Below are 19,491 nucleotides of genomic sequence, written 5' to 3' on the forward strand. Positions count from 1 at the left end.
AAATGTGAAAGTAAATGTTGACAAAAATAGCTACTGTGTTTGTTGTTGTGAACGAGCGAATCGCCAGAGGTCCATAACTGGGGTCCATATCATAGGATACGGACCCGCTCGCCAGCCAATCAGAGCGCAGGATTTGATGGAAACCGGTCCGTGAAAAAAATGTTTATTTCTGTAATATCTCACAAAATATCAGGCCATTCTGAGGCTGGGAAGTTATTTAATTTGAGGCGATTAAAGCAAATAATGTGCATGAAATCACTCGCTTTGCGCAGTCAAGCAGACAGAGGAAGTCCGTGTGCGCATGCGCAGGTTTACCTTCTTTAGGGTTTTACAGCAGCTGGCATCCACAGTGTTGCATTACTGCCATCTACAGGTTTCCCTTTGAGCGTGCACTGACAGTTCCATCATTCTGTCGCTAAACGAACAGCTGATCACACCGAGGTGCTCGCTGAGCGCCCATATTTATTAGTTTGGTCCTGCGTTTCCTTTCCTTCGTATAGAACATGACGTCTTTTCTTCTTGCTTTTCGTTACTGTAGTCGCTCTTTCATTCGTTTCATTCGCACACTTGCGTCCTCCAATTTTCTCTCCTGTTTCAAATTTGTATCCCACAATGCCTTGTATGTACGGGGAAAGCCCACCACGTGATGCATGATGTAGTATCTTGAACTGGGTCATGGTGAAGCAGGAAAAACTAGTGCAGAATTTAGGGCCACTTGACCCTAAATTCTACTTTAAGTTCATTTTTATTTTATTTTTCCTGAGAGCAATAGAGAAATGGGAGAAAAACGAGTACGTAATAATCATTTAAAGGTTTTGACTGCAAAGTTGAATTCTGGGCAGAAATGTTCTGTTGCTGTTGGAGTTTTGAGATGTTTAGTGTTGATCTGAGTTGAAACTGATGAGTCGCGATGCTGTACGCACTGTGTATCCTGTGTGTAAATGTTTTGCTGAGATAAAAAGTGTCCTGCGTTTTACGATTCCGGAGATTGCCAAAGCAAGTGAGCAAAAATATCATATGACCACCATGAGGTGTGTCTGACCTACTTTTAACCAAAACAAGTCGGTGAGGGCAAACATGGCGGACCCAGCTCCCCCTCCAGCTAAAAGCCAGCGGAAAAGGAAAATGTATGAAAGCAAACCAGCTAGAAAGCGTGCCAGAAAAGTGATGGAAACCAAAAGGTTGTCCACAAGAATTTTCATGAAGGGACAAATCAACCACTGGAATCGACTGAAGGATGAAACGGGCGTGAAATCTGACTAAAAATGTGCAGCGCTCGTCTTGGATCGGTGAGTCTGAGTATGGAGTTATACACCTAACGTTTGGATCTTACAAAGGAGGAAACGATAACACTAAAGTAGGAACAGAAAAAAAGATATGAATATTATTCTTTTGTTTCACGGATCTATTTGTGAATGTCAACTACAAATTGCATCCCAGCGACTTCAAACTCTCCGAGGTCGATGCAGAGTCACAATGTTTTCTGCACGTCGCCATCTTGGTGTTATGCTAATTAGTTAAAGCTCCTTGCTTTCGGCTGTTTCCTGTTTCCGTAAGGCCATACGGTTTACCTCAAGAGGGAGGAAAACGGTCCCAAAATGGAGGAAAGCAGCCTTCAGGACATCAAAATGATCACATCTCATCCACATGATGATGATGTTGCAAGAAATAGGAAAATGCCACGCACAATTTAAAAAACAAATTTTCAGTTGACTTTGTAGTCAGCACCTTTTAACATGTAATAATGAAGACGTTTATTTTCTTTAGCTTATTTTTAATTATATGTATTGCAATTATTCAGATGTTGCCTGTTTTTAATGGCACACAAAGAAATGTGATTAATAATAGCAGAAATAAAATAGATAAGGTACATGTTCCAACACGCGCACATTTTATATAAAATATATTGACACTGTCGATCAACATAGAATAAACCCAGATTCTAAGTTGAACACTTTTTCTCAAACACCAATTAAAACTCTAAGGTAGCAGGCAAGTGACGTTATGGCTTTAATAATGACCGTATTTAGCAGCTACATGCACAAAAGATATTAAAAAGCTTTCCCTATGAATGGTAATTTAAGAAACCTGAATAGACTTGACTTATGGTGTCTCTGCCTTTCTTGGCGGGCTCGTGCATTGTGCTCATGCTGCTATAATTTGAAGTACTCCCGTTCTTTCAAAGCCTTAGGTCTTTGGAAACTTTTACCTTGAAACTAGAGTTGAACTCCAGCTACCATGATTTTTTAAAACAGTGGTGTTGACTGGAGCCGACCAGTGACCAGAGCCAAAAGTATGGCGGTGATACGGGTGCACAGAACAGGTGCAAGGATTTTTTTTTTTTTTTTTTTTTTTTTTGCTCACGAATCACCTGCTCACGCGAGTTTAGAGAATAGAAACTGACTAAACACTATACAGAAATGACTGGCATCTTGCACGCAGCATTTGCGTAGTGATGTTGGGGAAACTGTTGCTAATTTTGGTTGATGCTGGACAGTGTTTGTGAGCTTTTCATACCGCAGTGGTTTTAATGATTTAAAAATTTGAAACGGGAATACCAACTGTTGGGAATTTTACCATGAAAACAGTAACCTTTTCCTCCCTAGTAGTAGTATGAGGTCATGTACTAGTCCTGTAGAAATATGTTCAGCAGTGGTCAGTTTTGTTTGGGTACTTTGTAGGGATGTTAACCGATAACCGGTTGACCAAATCAGCGTCAACCAGTTAATTTTTTTTTTTTTGGTTGTCGGTTAAAAAAAAAAAATCAATCGTTTTGAAGCTGCCGATTTTGGAGCGGAGGACTTGGAATTCTGTGTTGTAAACGCTTGGGGCGTGCCATGCGGTGTAAGGACGACAGCTGACAAATCAGAAACACCCATTCAGTCATGTCCCGCCCTCCTGCCCCAGTTAAAGACAGCTAACAAATCAGAAACACCCATTCAGTCATGTCCCGCCCCAGTTGAACACAGCTGCTACTCGGCGAAAGAAAAAAGTGTAGACACAGGCTTTTTAGCTTACAAATTACTATTTTTTTTTTTTTTTTAATTATTAGAAGGCACATCGAGTTTAGTCCTGCCTTGGCCAATGCATTCTGAAAGTGTGTTTCGGTCTGTAGTCAACAATGCATGTTATTGCAGATCATATCTCTCCACACAAACTAAAGGCGCAGATGCCGCCTTTTTCACGGCTGAATCGTGCAGATCCGATTGCTTTCCTTTGAGCATACAGAATTTACTCTGATGAAATTATTCAGACACTCCAACGCCCCCCCCAAAAATCGAATCTTTGCACGATTCAGCCGTGAAAAAGGCGGTGTACTGACTAAACCCTGTATAATAGTCACGTACTACTGGTGGCTGATAGATGATTGAGTTCTGACGTGCGCCTATGTACTTAAATGATGGAAAAACGAAGATGTCGAGTCAAATGATAACGCGGGTTTATTTTCCATGGCAAGTTACCACAACGGCAGATAACTCATAATAAACAAAAGTAAGCGAAAAAAAATACATAAACTGCTCACCAAACCATAGTCCCATTTACCCCCGTTAACAGCAGACAAGCACAGGTAGGCACAGTCGAAAACTGTTTGCTTCCCATCAGCCCCTGCCAACCATGTTTCACCATGGGTATTTAAATGCTTCCCCGTTTACCATACGTGAGAATCCCTCTAGTGGCATGGAGGCAAATTACAACAAAACACGAAAATAATACAAAAGGAAAAAATGGCTCATACAGGCGGCGTCCGCTAAAAGGCGCGCCGTTTGCATCCCTGTTTAAACTCGTAGGTTAACCGGCTAATGAGGCTCGGTTGTTGGTCAAGATTTTTTTTAGTTTTCGCCATCCCTAGTACTTTGCCCCTATTGTAAATACATTCGCCTTCATGTGGTGGTTTGCTGCCCAGAGTTTAGATGGAAGTTTCCCATGCTTAAACACCTCTCAGTATTGGAGCCAGATTTGCAGGAACTTAACTCTACGTTTCCATGAATGTGCTTGGGTCATCCTGATGTAAGGATCCACCCTGTAAATAAGTATTTGACTTTGTTTGAAGCTGACCTCATCTGGGCAAAACTATATAGCATTCCTACTTGGCTTTTAAACGCTACTAAAGTTGTCTTTCTTGGTTTAAGCTTGTTAGATCTAAGCCTGGTTTATGCTTCTTGATTTGAGTTTTGGAAAGCTCTGGACATTTCTTTGTCCAATAAAAGAGGGAGAAATATAAGCTTGGTATATGAGCACAGGTGTTTTCTCATTGTCTCTTCAAATACAAATGGTGTAGATTTGATGGAAACGAGAAGGAAGACGATGTAAAATTATAGTTCAATGGGAATTGTTTCTATGATGGAATATAGTACAGCTGTACATGTGATGTAGGGCATTATGTACAGTAGTAGTTCAGGGCTTTTGAATTTCACGTCACTGAATGTTTGAATGCTCGTATGACTCTCCTCCTCTTCTTGTTCCATGTTAAACCTAATTGCGTAAACAACACTGTTTGCATAAGAACTTGCTCCTCTATCAATAATATTAGTTACAGAAAACTTTTCTTTTGCTGTGAGGAATGTGTTTCAAAGGGCAGGTTTGCTTTGAACTAACTTTTTAATAAATGTGTTTAGGAGCGAATGTAGAACACCTTGTCGGAGCTTATTTATTCTCACGTCTACTGGCCAGCCACTGTGGACAGAGTTTAGACAATTGTGCCATGGCCCAGTCTGTGTGAAATGTGTGTCTGACACTCCTGTGGTCTCAGAAATCTGTTCAAATTGAAGCAGAAATCGGACCCGATTCAGACATTTTCATGCGGATTTTAAGATACTGTATGGTGATGTGGACAAAACTGGATGCAAAAGTAGAACAAAAATTTACTTTGGTCATCCAGTAGGTTAATATCTACCGAATGTTGAGTTCAGCAATACTTTTTATTCACTGTCTGCCAAGTAAAGGGAACATAAATTTTGACTTCCACACATCCATCAATTACAAATCTGTCTATTTTGTGAGTTCAGAGATCTTCATAAATAAAACAAAACAAAAATGATCAGGATTCTCCAGAAAATCAAGTTGTTGGCTAAAAAAAAAACATTAGTAGTAGGCAGCTAATGCTGGGGGGGATCTGAGAATAAATTACCAACCATTTCCCTGTAAAACACTTGCAAAATGTGTATGAAACTTCCCTCCAGGTGTGCGTGAGCTTGGCTTTCTCAGTTCCCCTCTGTAGTACGCTGCCTGGCTCTGTAACACAGCTACATGCGCTACGGCTTGCAGGGATGAGAATTTTCTGCGGATCTGCGGAATTCCGAGTTTTTCCCGCTGAAAATGTCATTTTTGTGAAACGTAAATCCGTTGAGAAAATTTCGGGGGGTAGGGGTCAGCGCGAGGCGAGGCTTGTGGTGGCACAAGCAGGCAGGACCGACCACCCGCCCGCCAGCATCTTTCGGCAACGCTCATCGCAAAATTAGTTGCAGCTGTGATAACGGAAATCGTCATTGCTTTTTTTCAGTATTTATGCTAACGACAACTCACAACGATTTCTGGCAACGTTTTGGCGCTAGTTTCATCTCACTTCTACAATTCACGGAGCAACAAGCTATACGTACACTGTTTTGATCACTTCTTAAGTTCTAGTTATTTTGGTTAGTTTTCAAAGTTACCTCGCCAATATGGTGAAAGTTTTGGACCGCAAAAATGAGGATCGTGCCAGGGAAATCGATAAATCGAACGGGATAAAGAACTGTTTCCGATGGGCATGGCTCGATAGTAGCGTTACCGTGCAGATAGGGACACATACTGTGACGACGTGCCTGACGGAACATATCCGAAAAGTGGACGTGCCGGGAAAGGTTCTGTGTATTCTGTGCTCAGATATGATCAATTATGGAAACGGAGGAGCTAGAAACATCCAGGAGCACATCAAAACAAAAAAGCACAAAGGTACGTTTTACTTAAATTGTCAAAGATGGAGTCAGGAGGAATCTAATATATCGTTACGGTTACCTCCATTATCGCTCACGATATATATTTCTGTAGGGATTTGTTATCTTAAAGTTTATAAACGTTTTAAACCATCATTGAATTTGAAAACATGAGGAACTCTGCTGCTGAATACAATAAAGAGCTAGAGAAAAAAAGACAAGCAAGAGAGTTCAGACAAAATAAGTTAATGTTAAAAAAATCAGTTCTGACCAAGGCACAGGCCAATAGAAATGTATCAGCAAAAGCTCTTAAAGCCCTACAAAAACATAGACTATCTAGAAAGAGAAAATACACAAGTGAGAATCAGATGTCAAATCTAAGTAAATCTGTCAAATCTACAACTGCTCTCAAGAAATCTGCCAAGTCACCTGCTGTCACAAATGAACCTGTTGAGCAGTCAACCTCTTCCTCTATTCAGCCATCATCTAGCTCAAAACCAAGTTCTACTAATCCTGCAGCCACATCTACAACTGCATTACCATCTACCAAACCCTCTGCAACATCTTTTGTTCCTTTTCTCAGTAAAGAGAAAAGAAAGATTAAATATTCTGGAAGAGACAGTTAGAAAGAAGGCGAAAAAACAAACAAACTAAACATCTATTTCTATTAATTGAAATTTTCAAATTTGTCTATGGTGCTGACATTTTATGTGACATTTGGTGTTTAATACTGTGCTTCAAAACATTTTTCAGTCTCTGTAGATTGTAAATATATGGTGAGGTTTTTTCTTATTTATAAAATATCTTTCAAATTCGTATGTGAAAGCACTTTTTAAAGCACCAAAATAAAGGATTTTTATTTGAAAAAAGTGTTCTATAAATAATGGGTTTAGAAAATTTATATATAACCATTGATATGTGTTTTAGAAAATGTATACACAAACATCAATTACTTATAATTATTTCTTGAATTTGACTTGAAAGTTCAATCGTCTATTTGATATTTATTTCACACAGAATACAGTTTGCAAATATTTTAAGTTTGGGAAAATGATTTAAGATAGTGTTGGATATTTCAAGCTTTCAAAGGTAATGATTTCCCTTTATTTTCAATGTTAGAAGTCATCAGAGGTCACCATTTCTTAGTGCATTTTATAAAAATTTTCCATGCTCAAAGGGGGGCGCACCCCCCTTTGAAACCCCCCCATGCACGCTTTGCATGCATTATGTCTGCCCTTGGCAGACTTTTTTTTTTTTTTAATGTCCCATTCTCATCCCTGGGCTTGGTCACATGGTCCGGTTCAGCCAGTCTGAGCACAAGAATCGATCAACAAATATGGTGTCGCTTCCAGTCATGTGAGACCCGAATCAAAGACCATTTTGTGGTGGAGTAATTGGATTTGCAGCATGTTACAGGCGGCGGACATGATGTAAATCGCTTGAATATTGAAAGGCAAGTTTTGTTTAAGAAAAAAAGAAAGAAGAGACCTTTATTATTCGTCACATGCACACTTCAAGCACAGTGAAATTCATCCTCTGCATTTAACCCATCTGAAGCAGTGAACACGCATGCACACACTCAGAGCAGTGGGCAGCCACACTACAGCGCCCGGGGAGCAGTCAGGGGTTTGGTACCTCGCTCAAGGGCACCTCAGCCCAAGGCCGCCCCACATCAACCTAACTGCATGTCTTTGGACTGTGGGGGAAACCGGAGCACCCGGAGGAAACCCACGCAGGCACAGGGAGAACATGCAAACTCCACACAGAAAGGCCCTCGCCGGCCGCTGGGATCGAACCCGGAACCTTCTTACTGTGAGGCGACCGTGCTAACCACTACACCACCATGCCGCCCTTTTTAATTTTTTTTTTTTTGATGGAGTAGCCGGCGCAGACAGTCAGTGTAGGCGGAGACAACCATCAGTCACCAGAGCTTCTGGACATCTCCGATGACTAAATTTCCCACATGGTTGCAGAGCGAGACGCTCCTGCGGTGTTTTGTGTGTTTTAATGCCTTTTGAGCATCAGTATTTTATCATGATCTTTCAGAATTATGCTGCAAACCTACTCGACAATTAGTGATTGTGATGTTTGTGTCACAAGCTTCATGAGTCACTGGACGTGACAAACAGCTCGACTATATCTCTGAATTAAACTCGACGTTTAGTCGGATAACCTGCTGAATCCTAAGCAAGATCACTTGTTAGACAGATTTTCTCACCAACTCCCTTGTATTGGCTGTTTCACATTTTGGAAATGTCTGTTAGTCATGTTTTGTCTGTCTGCTGCTCGTCTTCATCAGCAAGGTAAGCGCAAATCTGCCTAGCTCTCACTCCCTGAGTTTGTCTTTCCTCCAGTTGAGGCTGTGAATGAATGAATTATTTATTTAATTTTTTGCCCTTGTGACTGTGTATACCTCAAATTAGCTCACGTTTGGAGTCCTCTCTGTTGAAAAAAATATATATATACAACTGCAGGTTAAGGTTGATTTGTATTGAAAGTTGTAGATTGAACTGTTTGCCATGCTGCTGTCTTGAAGCGCGAATAATTTTTCACAATATCGGTATTACACAGCGCATTGCCCAGTGCTGCTCGTCATGCTGCCTGTTTATTCAGCACAAATAAATTTCTGCTCATAATGAAAATGCTGGCTGTGTCGCATCTCTTTTTCGCCGGTGTCCGTGCATAGCATAAGCACGAGCAGTTTGCTGATGGTGTTAGATTTGTGTGCGAGTTCTTCGTGATTAAGATCGAGTGGTATGTGGTTGCTCCTTTTTTCCCTTCTCCACAGTGACGGAACAGGCCATCTGTGTTTCTGTACTTGAATGCACAAATTTACAGCTTTTTTTTTTTTTAAACTTGTGCAGGTGGAGGTCCAGGGGAGCGACCCATACTCAAGTAATCCCAGCCGGAGTCACTACAGACTGCAGGTAAGACCCACCTTAGATAAAGGAATGTTCACATTGGTTGCTTTCGGGCTGCCCAGTGATGGATAAAATGATGATCCTAATGATTTTATGCAACACTGAATTTTCAATTCTTCACCCACTTTATGACCAAAACAGCTTTTCTTTTCAAAGTAAAGAGTGTTTGCGTATTATAAGACTAGTGGATTTTTTATTTTATTATTATTTTTTTAATTTACAGCATGCCCTTATCCAAAGCATTTTACAGAAGTGGTTTGTAGTCTGTCTTTAAAAACTCCTCCTCATGCTGGTGCAATAAATGACTCTGAGAATACCATGAAGAAAAAAGTCTGTTGGAGGGAAGTTTGAAATTAGTACAGCATGAAAAGCTGTACATGCTAAATATAAGCAATATTAACGCCCCTGATCTCCCCCCCCCCCCCCCCCCCCCCATGCACGTGCGCGAACGGTTAATAATAATGCTTCTTTTGTGCAAATGCACATTACAAGATTAAAATCAACATAAAGTATGATGAAGATATAAAATGGCTTATGGCAATGTCCCATGGTAAAACGCCCTATGATGACTATAAAACCTATAAATATTAAAGTGACATGGGTCGATGTATTAAAAAGATGAACAGTACCCTGTGGACAGGGCTTTGAACCAGAATTTTTTTCCTATTGGTTCGTTCCGAACAGAAACGGAATTTTAACGTTTCCGGTTTTGGGTTCCACCATTAAATAGACGTTCCCGAACCGATTAGAACAAAAAAATTTCGTTCCCGGAACGGTTAATTACGTTCCCTGTCAGCTGTTTAATAAATGGCTATAAAATTATGTCTCTGTCTCATCCAGCTTAAGCCAAATGTAGGCTAATTCTATTACAACCTTCATTAAATAAGACAAGAAATAATTCAAAACAATTATTATTTCAAATGTTGGCGATTTGGATTCTCAGTATGTCTTCCCATCTACACAAACAAAGTGCCAAAAATGAAAGATAATTCGTTTAGTGTGTTACCAAAGGCTAGTCAGGCCCTATAGAGCGCTACCGCATGACGTCACCGCGCCGCGAGATTTTGTTAGGCGCCATATTGGGAGACCAAGTACACATCTATGCAAGTACATACATACATACATACATACAACAAACTACACCTGAAATGTAGCCAGGGCCGGTTCTGCCCTAATCTGGACCCGGGTGCAACATCGCGCAACACCCCCCCCCAAAAAAAAAAAAAACACACCAGTCTAAATCAGGACAACCATCACATAACTATAAACATTTTATATCAACTATTTTAACTAAATGGGCTATAATAAATAAGCCTGCAGGCAGCCACGGCGGGCTGCCTCAGAAAAGTAACCATTCAATGACGCAACTGAAAGCCTGCAGCCACGGCGGGCTGCCTTAAAAAGTAATCATTTGTCCTACCTTAAAACTCGTTTTGCATTTTCTGCCTCCTTTTTTGTATTTTCGACCCTCCGTTTATTTTCTTTCCTTTTCTGAAAACCCGATTTGTGTCCAGACATTTTGTTCTGCTACCAACGAACTAACTCGTCAGGTCTCGTCTCTCGAGTCCACGATGATTCCCGTGGGAAGGGCAACAATTGATACATTTTTACAAACAGCCAATAGGGAGGTTGCAACGTTCAGGCTCTTCTTTGCTCAGACACTCAGTAATGCACTTACTCACTTATTATCACATGGAGAAGTGATAGTAGTCCACCTTCCCGCTCTCTCCATTCAGTCAGCGAACGTCACACAGGAAGTGAACCCCAGCGGGTCATAGAAAATTGCGCAGGAGAAGAATGGCTTTTTTATTCGTAGGCTACGGAAACTTTGAGGAACAAAATAAAAACCGGTATTAACCGGTTACCATTATTTTTAATAAGCGTTTCTGTTCCGGAACATAAAAAATAATAAAGTTTCTGGTTTCGTTTCTGCTCCATGTGAAATAGAAAAAGTTCCCGGTTTTCGTTTTCGTTCCTTGAACCGGTTCAAAGCCCTGCCTGTGGAGCTCGAATAACCCGAGGTACTTGATTCACATGCTGTATTGCCCGCTGCCTCATACCTGTGAAGGAGAATGAGCTACAAAAACACCACACACTAATGTTTACACTTGGGTACGGAAACTCTCTCAGACGACAAGAGGAACCAGACTTAAAAGGGAACCTATCCTCGTTTGGGCAACAACAGACATGACTATAACATTAACAGTCCGAACATAGTCAGCTTCGTTGATGCTATAAAACCCCCCACTGACGGAAACCCAAGCACAAAACCGTTCATGACAACCGCAGTCCTAAAGTCAGCAAGTCAACTGCAGTCCCCAGCCACAAAAGCACTACCACTGCGAGAGTCCAGAGCGTCCTCCAAGCGCGACCCCCAACTGTCCACATGGGGCCGCCCTCCACAGGTTAACGTGGTTGGGACGCTCTGCGTTAGGAAATAAAATGTATTGAAACGAGATGATACCCATCCCCATAGCTGGTATGTATCGGCTCAAACAATTCAGAAAGGGGAGCGGATTAAATGATTCCTGAACCAGCACATCGACCTCTTCTGCTCCTCGGACCTGCCTGATCCATCCTGGTGCCCTGTGCCTGGTTGGAGTCTCATCACATCGCTCCTGTGGAGGACGGCCCCATGAGGACAGTTGAGGGTTACACCTGGAGGACGCTCTGGACTCTTACAGTAATGCTTTTATGGCTGAGGACTACAGTTGACTTGCTAACTTTAGGACTGCAGTTATCATGAACAGTTTTACACTCAAGTTTCCATCAATGAAGAGTTTATAACATCAACGAAACTGACTTCATGTTAAAATTGTTCATGTTATAGTCAGGCTGTCTGTTGTTGCCCAAATGAGGATGGGTTCCCTTTTGAGTCTGGTTCCTCTCGAGGTTTCTTCCTCATGTCGTCTGAGGGAGTTTTTCCTTGCCACCATCGCCACAGGCTTGCTCATTGGGGATAGATTAGGGATAAAATTAGCTCATGTTTTAAGTCGTTCAAATTCTGTAAAGCTGCTTTGCGACAATGTCTGTTGTTAAAAGTGCGATACAAATAGACTTGACTTGACCTGTGTCTCTTGAACATATCCTATTGTGAAATGTCCAGTGATTATTCAGTTCTGCCTGTTATAGTTATCAAGCTAGCCAGCAGTCATGATTTAGCCAGAGCCTGCATGCCACGTGAATCTAATGCACGTCCCGTAAGTAAGGTGATGGTCTGAAGCAGAAAGCACTAAAATGTACAGGGTTTCTTAAGCACTGTTCTTGTAAATGATTACAGGTTTAGAATATGCTTAATTACATCTGAATCTCATGATTAGAGCACATTTTGTACTCTAATTTAGTAAAGAAGAATTGGAGATGAGGAGAAAGCCTGGCTCGACCTGATTCTGGGTTGAGCAGCAGGGAGTAGGCGTCCAGAGGAGTATAAATAGCACGAACTGTAAAAATGTTGATAATTCTATTTAAAGCTGAAATTGTACGTGAAGCTTTGGGGTTTATAGAACCATCATTTAGTGATTTCAGACAAACAGCTGCATAAAATGCAAAAAAAAAAAAAAAACCTGGAGGTGTAATAATGCTCTGCCATATGGGTGGTGCTTTAAAAACAGTACTTTATCAGTCAGGAGTTGATATTAATGAGTGTATTATGACTGAATAAAACCTACATAATGTATCTCACTACTTTTAGAGAGAAAACTAGCGCACTTTTTTTCCCCCCCTCTTTTAATCTTTGCAGCTGGATGAATATGAATTGTCAGCAATAAAACACAAGGCAGTGTGATGTACAGTAATTTTTCTGTAACCAAGTCTGTATTCGTGACCAATAATTTAGCTTTTGTGTGACGTGATGTTTTCTTTTTCTTTCTCACCAACCAACCAAAATTCTCTTGAGCATCGTGTGAAATTGTCCAGTTGAATCGTTCGTTTTGTTTTTTTTAATGCGAGCAGTGAGTGTATATGTAGGCGGCATCAGTTCCAGCAGTTTTTAGGAAGCCTTGTATTTGCTATAAAGATTTATTTTCGTTGTTTACGGATTTTTCTCTTCACTTCTCTCTAGGATCGTCAAGGACGTGTCAAGTAAAAGCCACTTCTTTTTGGGGGAAAAAAAAGACTGACTTGGTCCTGCTCTGCCCAATCATACATCCAGATGTTTTCGCTGATTATTCTGGGGAAAAGACTTAACCAAGGATTCAAAGCAAGAAAAAAAATGAATGGAAAAAAAACCCTAAATGAAGACTCTTCTCTTGATTTCTGTTGACCTTAAAAAGACTTACTTTGAACTTGTAGTAAAGGAAAAAAAACAATTATTCATAGGACTACAACTTAATTCTATAGGATGCTTAGGTGATCATTCTCGCTCTTTTGTTTTCATCCCATTCTGTTTTTCGCTGCCTCCTTTTCTTCTTCTCCCCCGCCCCCCCCCTTTCTTTTTTTTTTTTTTAATATAAACAGTTTTGTTTTTACAGTCCAAGAGCAAGGCTGGTCTGCCTCATCACTAAAGTCTATAGTGGAGTTCTTTTAGTATCGGAGTCTAAGGCCCTGCCTGAACGGGCAGTCTGTTTCATTTCTTTATTAATCCCCCCCAGCCCCCCCCCCCCCCCCCCCCCCTTTTTTTTCTTTTTTAATTGGAAATGATCCCATCAGGATGCACAGTGGGAGTGGCCTTTCAGTGCATGTTGCATTGTGAATAATTCTACAGTAGCCTGTGCAAAATGTCATTGCCTTTCACAAAAAGGAAAGATGTCCTTATCTCTCTTATAAGAGTGAAAACGTATAGTTATGAAGACTTTTTTTTTTTTTTTAAAGGCCTTGTTGTAAAAACGGGTTTTGGTCAGAACAGTTTAAACAAATGCCAGAAATGTTAAGTTTGTCATTTGTATAATTTTTTATGGTGTGCAAAATGGGGCTGTGTTTAAAAAAAAAAAAGCATTCTCTGACTTTGTTTTTTGCCTTTTTCCCTTCAAGTTAAAAATGTTGCTATGGGCTGCTCTCTTCTTGTCATCCGTCTTTTCTTTCTCTTCTCTGTTTCTTAAGTCAGCATCGAGGTGGGCTGTGGACCCTCTCTTTCTATTACTCAGTTCATGAAAAATAAATGTGGTATACTCAGCACATGTGTTGCATTCTCCCCTTGTTTGACTACATTCTTCACTTCCCCACACTAACCCATATCCCAAATCGCCTGGTTCTCCCCTTCACCCTCGATCCCTTCAGTAGCCACCTACGTACTCTACCCCACCCACCATTCCTGTAGTATGTTAATGTTCGTGCATTTAAAAGGGGTCCTGCAAAACTTCTGGCACTGATCAGAATAATAAAAAGCTGCTGAAAAGATGGAGTGTGGTTCAATTTTGTTTGGGAGCAATGATGCATATTGCAAAAAAAAAAACCCAGAACAGGTATGATTTTAGCATGCGAGATGAGCAGTGGGTGTGTACCATATGATAGCAGATTGTGCTGCAAAAGTGGCCCGTTTCAAAGTCTGGTCTTTTGAAATTGTTATACGTTCGAAAGTTAACGGATGACTGTAGTTGAGTTGCATATGTTGTATTTGGTGTGGTGCGAGTTGCTGAACAAGTGAAAATGTGACAGGCAGCTTTTTACAGGTCATTGTTGTGAAGGAAATGTACTTCTGAAGTGCTGGTTCTGCTGACAGCTGAAATGAGGACGTGCTAGCGAACAGATGTCACGTACAGTCTAACGTTACATGCTGGAGTGTGTGCGCGCACTTTTTTTTTTAAATTTATTTATTTACTCTGTTGAATGACTTGACATCCCTTTTTACATATTTATTATTTGTGTCGTGCTTTTAACAACAAACCTTGTCACAAAGCAGCTTTCCAGGACTCCAGATGCAGATTGTGATTGCGAATAAACAAGCCAAGAGATGTCTGTGGAAAAGAAAAACGCCCTGAGACGACATGAGGAAACTTTGAAAGGAGCCAGACTCTCAAGGGAACCCATCCTCTTCTAGTTGACCCTGGATAGTGCAATTATGAAGCATTACTATACCACGGCTGGATACTAATATTATGTCAAACTGTACTTAAGATAAAGGATGTTCAGTATGAGCATGCTGTGAAGATGAGCTCAGGACTGTCTTTATTGATTTGATTATACACTGCCCAATCATGTCAAAGTGTCACTATTGGAGAACTCTTGAAAGGAACCAGAATCAAAAGGGCACCAATGGTCATCATATGTATATAGGATTATAAATCATTTCTCTTTACAGTATACAACTGTAAAGTCGGTCAGTATTGAACATGTTGAAAGGATGTTCAGTGGAAGTGTATTATAAATAAGTACAGGGATGAGCATAGGGCAGTCGTGGTTACAGCAGAAGTTCTTGGGTATAAATCTATAGTATCCAGATGAGATTAATCACTGATCGGGGTGGGTTTCCTAAGAGCAAGCATCTTAACTAGGAGAGAGTGTTAATTATGCTGCTCGCTCTACCATTCAACAATCATCTTTGCGCTACGATGCTTTTGGGAAGCCCACCCCAGTATGTTCCAAACATGGCTAACAAAAGCCAGTACTTGTCTTAATGTACATTCACGTGAGTTGGTTAACTTGTATTATCGGCTTAACAGTGTAAACCTTAACTTTACTTTTTTTTACCTATAAAGTTTGAAACGGACTCGCTCCTGTGTATATTAGTTAGTAAAACTCAAAACTGCTTCTAGATACAATCTAAGATCTTCTGACGACAAACTCTTTCTTCAGTTTCCCAATATAAGGACACTAGCTACTCTGGGTGACCGATCATTTACTGTCACGGCGCCCAAACTATAGAACAGTTTACCTGCGTTTATGCGAAATGTCATTAATGTAGATGCTTTTAAACGCGTCCTGAAAACTCATCTCCTCAGGGAGGTACATCACTGCCAGTAGAATCATTTGATTTTAATGTTTATATTACGGCATGTTCCATGTCCCAAAAGCCAGTTTTGTCAGCCGGGGATCAGTACGCCAGGGCCTCCGCCTTTGGCTACCACCCGATCCACAGTGCACCGGACCCTTACGGCACCTCCTGTGGGTGGTGGGTCTACAGGAGAGTGGTTCCGTGTTGCTCATTCAGGCTGGGCCTGGCCACCAGGCGTTCACCGATGAGCCCCTCCCCCAGGCCTGGCTCCAGAGTGGGGCCCCGGTATCCCTGGTTCAGGCGAGGGTACTCGGATACCTGTTTTTTTCCGGGTCAGATGGGAGTTGCTACCTAAAGTGGAGGAGTTTAAGTATCTCAGGGTTTTGTTCACGAGTGAGGGTAAGGGGGAGTTGGACAGACGGATCGGGGCAGCGTCAGCAGTGAGGCGGACGCTAAACCGGTCTGTTGTGGTAAAGAGAGAGCTGAGCCAAAAGGCAAAGCTCTTAATTTACTGGTTCATCTACGTTCCCACTCTCACTTATGGTCACGAGCTATGGGTAGTGACCAAAAGAATGAGATTGCGTATACAAGCGGTAGAAATGAGTTTTCTCCGCAGGGTGGCTGGGCTCTCCCTTAGAGACAGGGTGAGAAGCTTGGTCATTCAGGAGAGACTCGGAGTAGAACCGCTGCTCCTCCACATCGAAAGGAGTCAGCTGAGGTGGTTTGGGCACCTTGTTAGGATGCCCCCTGGACGCCTCCCACAAGAGGTTTTCTGAGCATGCCCCACCGGGAGGAGACCCTGGGGCAGACCCAGGACACGCTGGAGAGATTACATCTCTCGACTGGCCTGGGAACGCCTCGGTATTCCTCTGGAAGAGCTGGTGGAGGTGGCTGGGCAGAGGGAAGTCTGGGCTGCTCTGCTTAGGCTGCTACCCCCGAGACACGGATCCGGATTAGCGGTAGAAGATGGATGGGTGGATTACAGCATATTCAATTTTCATTTTCTTTACTAGAGCGGCGGCTACAATTATCGACATCTTAACGATCTTTTGGCCGTTGCAAAAGTAGAAAAGACTTTCAATACGTAAGTTGTGCATGAATAATTACTCAAACTTCCACTGGAAAAAATGAGTTGATTCCTGATTATAGCGTATCAGATCATGTGACACCGTTCCACAATCATCGACACCTTTGTCCACAATTATCGACACCGTTCCACATTTATTGACATCCAGATGATTATTTTTTTAATAAATAATCAGTATGTGGTATTAAGTTAACAAAACATATTTATTTAAAATTTGTTTTCCATAGACTTGTATTTAGTTAAAAAAAATTTATATAAATATATGGATGTCAGTGTTTTATGTAAATAAGGAAGTAATTCTAATGTTTGTAAACAAATTGATAATGTTTAACCTGCGTCAGAAAATCTTTTTGTTCCACTTTCTAAGTATTTTCATAGATCGCATTTTGTTAATCATTCGTTGTTTGTATTAATTTCCAGTTTTGTCGTTTCCCAATAAATGTTAACGGGGAATCGACCTTGTGACCACATGGAAATCCAGGTCAAAGGTCGCATCTCATTCCTCGAACCAAAATATAAAATGTCTCCTGATATTGTAATATGTGGTAGATATTTACAACAAACTGAAAAAAAAAAATCTGAACGGAATAGAAAAATCTGAATATTTCAAGCATGTAATTTTTTATATGCTCGGAATTTAATTCTGGTCTAATTCTATTTATTGTTTATAGGATTCAAAATACTCTATAAACATTCCATTCTGTTATGAATCAGAAAAAAATGATTATAAATCATAGCACTTTTATTTTTTTTAAAGTACTTCATCGACTTCAACAATGTTACACAAAGATCGATCCATAACAGTTGTAAATGTCGCTTAATCCCACAGGGTGTCGATAATGGTGGACACCGGTGAAAGTGATCACTATTATCGACACCTCACATGACTTCTCAAACGCGCGTTTAGATACAAAATAGCGGCTGTCAAATGAAAGAGTCAGAAACAACGTAGGTTTTGACGATGAGATCATGAAATATCGGTGAATTTGATCAGTAAAACCATGTCCATGATCTTCCCACCATACTTGCCTGCGATGATAACGTCCAGGTTTTCCAAAAAATTGCTGATCGTGCTAAAAAAATTCCATCTCAGGTAGCGAGCTGCGTCATCAGACGAGAAGATCAAAGGGTGGGGGAGTTATTCTGGTTGATTAATTAGCCAATAATAACTGTTAGAACTGAAACTCACCTTTGTAAAATTGTTTATTGGTAAATCTGAAAAGGTGTCGATAATTGTAGCTGCTGCTCTATTATGGCACTACTGATATTTAAGTGACGTGCATGTAATATTTGTAGTTATTTATATATCATAAGCCCAAGTCAGCTGCTGTGCTTTGCATGGGCCGGGGCAAATGCAGGTGAGCAAAACCTATTGTTTGGGTTCGGCCCATGTGGGGTGCAGTGTTTGACCCAGGTGTAAGACAGACTAACTGTATTTCATTGTAATTTATCTCCTGTAATGAATGTGTGAGCATATTCAGTGTAACACACGCACTATGGGTCAATAAATTATTATTATTATTATTACTGTTAACCTCCCTGGTATGATGGCTGCTATGTTTAGATGGTGTCACCTCAGGGGCAGTCAGTGTGCATGGTTTGTATCTTTATTTTTTTTTAGCGGTTTGGTGCAACGGATAGAGATAGTGAGCGTTGGTAAATGGATTTGGTGGATCATTTGTACACCTTACAGCCAGACACTATGAAAGAGTCTGAAGTAATTAAAGGAACAGTCCACCGTACTTCCATAATGAAATATGCTCTTATCTGAATTGAGACGAGCTGCTCCGTACCTCTCCGAGCTTTGCGTGACCTCCCAGTCAGTCAGACGCAGTCAGACACGCTGTCACTCCTGTTAGCAATGTAGCTAGGCTCAGCATGGCCAATGGTATTTTTTGGGGCTGTAGTTAGATGCGACCAAACTCTTCCGTGTTTTTCCTGTTTACATAGGTTTATATGACCAGTGATATGAAACAAGTTCAGTTACACAAATTGAAACGTGGCGATTTTCTATGCTATGGAAAGTCCGCACTATAATGACAGGCGTACTAACACCTCCTGCGCGCTTCGGCAGCGCATTGATATCTGAGCTCCGTATCAATGCGCTGCCGAAGCGCGCAGAAGGTGTTAGTACGCCTGTCATTATAGTGCGCACTTTCCATAGCATAGAAAATCGCCACGTTTCAATTTGTGTAACTGAACTTGTTTCATATCACTGGTCATATAAACCTATGTAAACAGGAAAAACGCGGAAGAGTTTGGTCGCATCTAACTACAGCCCCAAAAAATACCATTGGCCATACTGAGCCTAGCTACATTGCTAACAGGAGTGACAGCGCGTCTGACTGCGTCTGACTGACTGGGAGGTCGCGCAAAGCTCGGAGAGGTACGGAGCAGCTCGTCTCAATTCAGATAAGAGCATATTTCATTATGGAAGTACGGTGGACTGTTCCTTTAATGTGAAAAATAATAAGTAAAAACTAGAGACGCATTTCTGCAAGAAAATGCAAGTGTGATTACAGTGCAAAAAGGAGACATGTGTGGCTCCTGATGGATGGATGTGCATGTTCGGTGAGTTGTTCTAAGCTATGAAATGAAGTTTGGTGGCTCTCTGATGAAGCGTGACCAAGCCAGAAGACTTTGATTCCAAAACTCTACACATTTCTATGGGCCTCAAAATACTCCATTCATTTCAATGGAGGG

At 41.1% G+C, this 19,491-nt stretch overlaps 1 protein-coding gene across 1 annotated transcript in view; it reads left to right on the forward strand.

Moving 5' to 3' along the window:
* Nucleotides 1-14,165, forward strand: part of ythdf2 (YTH N6-methyladenosine RNA binding protein F2) — a 29,160-nt gene extending 14,995 nt beyond the window's left edge. The window contains exons 4-5 of the mRNA XM_060934753.1: nt 8,777-8,839; nt 12,894-14,165. Coding sequence (XP_060790736.1) covers nt 8,777-8,839; nt 12,894-12,917 — 87 coding nt within the window. The 3' untranslated portion in view covers nt 12,918-14,165. The remainder of the gene's footprint in view (nt 1-8,776; nt 8,840-12,893) is intronic.
* Nucleotides 14,166-19,491: the final 5,326 nt, after the last annotated feature.

Source organism: Neoarius graeffei, chromosome 11 (assembly GCF_027579695.1).
Source record: "Neoarius graeffei isolate fNeoGra1 chromosome 11, fNeoGra1.pri, whole genome shotgun sequence".
NCBI lineage: Eukaryota > Metazoa > Chordata > Actinopteri > Siluriformes > Ariidae > Neoarius > Neoarius graeffei.